Source organism: Mastomys coucha, unplaced genomic scaffold (genome assembly GCF_008632895.1).
Source record: "Mastomys coucha isolate ucsf_1 unplaced genomic scaffold, UCSF_Mcou_1 pScaffold20, whole genome shotgun sequence".
In the NCBI taxonomy this organism is placed as follows: Eukaryota; Metazoa; Chordata; class Mammalia; order Rodentia; family Muridae; genus Mastomys; species Mastomys coucha.
In genome coordinates, this window is record NW_022196903.1 from 101,316,956 (window position 1) to 101,318,160 (window position 1,205).

Here is a 1,205-nt window from a genome sequence, read left to right on the forward strand (position 1 = left end):
TCTAAACACCTACTAAACCCTCAAAGACCTGAACAACCAATGCTTCTCAAGATTCCCCAGAAAAACTAAAACATTTCAAGTTCTCCAGATTTTGTACCTTTTGTGGTTCTGTAATTATCAGCATTGTATCTAGCTTGAGGGCAGTATCTCCCACACCTGCAGCCTATGGGGAGGGAAAACTACAACTCCCATGAGGAAGTGGGGCTGCAAATCCACGATTCCCAGCATCCTCCCGGAAGCCCAAGATGGTCAGGCTAGTGGGCGAAGTGAGGCCATAAATGTCTGCGGAAGCTGTGAAGAAGCTTTCTTTCGAGATAGCAGCATCTGAGGAGGAATCTGCCGCCCGGATAGATCAACAAGATGTAGCGTGCGGCCTGGAGAACTTGCCTGTGAGCGTGTGGCCTTTGGGGGCGGAGCCCAGGCCTAAACCATTCCAGGTAGAGGCGGGACTAAATGGCTGAAAGGGATGGGGGTGGTGCCTTTCCCTTTGGGGGCGGAGCTAGAGGGCTGATCACAGACCTTAGGGGCTGCTAGAGGGCAGTTCCTACTATCCCCGGAGGCGGGGCCAATGCCCTTCCTATGAGGGCGGAGCTAGAAAGCGGCACACAGATCTCAGGGGCGGTGCTAAAGGGCCTGTCTATTTCCCTACTCTCCCCAGGCAGGGCCCGCGCTGCTCTGGACTGGGTTGGAGGGCTGCCCTGTAGTCCCTTGCAGAACCGGACCTAAAGGGCTGTTCACAACTCTGGGGGGGATAGGGGCGAGAGGTAGGAAGGAAGTGTTGCACACTTCGCTGCAGAGCGGAACTCTAGGGCTACTCACTGCCCCAGGGGGCGCTAGAGCTCCTTTCCTAGAAGCCAAGATAGACACATAGCTCCCCCACGTGGTAGTAATTGTCAAATTGGCTGTAACAACAGGCTTCCCCCTCGCCCCCCGCCCTCTGATATTTTTTATTTTTTAAGTATTAGCACACGGGGTATCTAGTTTTACTATGGTGTTTTAAAAATGTTCATTAGCAAATGTTAATTATACATAATAATGAGTTTTGTGATGGCATTTTTTTCACACATGCACAGAATATGTTTTGATGATATGCACCACCACCACCCTTTCTGGTCCCTCTCCCAGTAATCCTTCATCTTCCTGGCTAGCGTCCCCTTTATCTTTCATCTCACTCTCGTGTGTGTGTGTGTGTGTGTGTGTGTGTG

General features: G+C 51.4%; 1 protein-coding gene across 1 annotated transcript in view; it reads left to right on the plus strand.

The window, feature by feature from the left end:
- The first annotated feature begins 221 nt into the window (after positions 1-221).
- The window catches only part of LOC116099361 (histone-lysine N-methyltransferase SETMAR), an 11,747-nt gene continuing 10,763 nt past the window's right edge, over positions 222-1,205 (plus strand). Inside the window, 1 exon segment of the mRNA XM_031382802.1 lies at positions 222-437. Coding sequence (XP_031238662.1) covers positions 279-437 — 159 coding nt within the window. The 5' untranslated portion in view covers positions 222-278.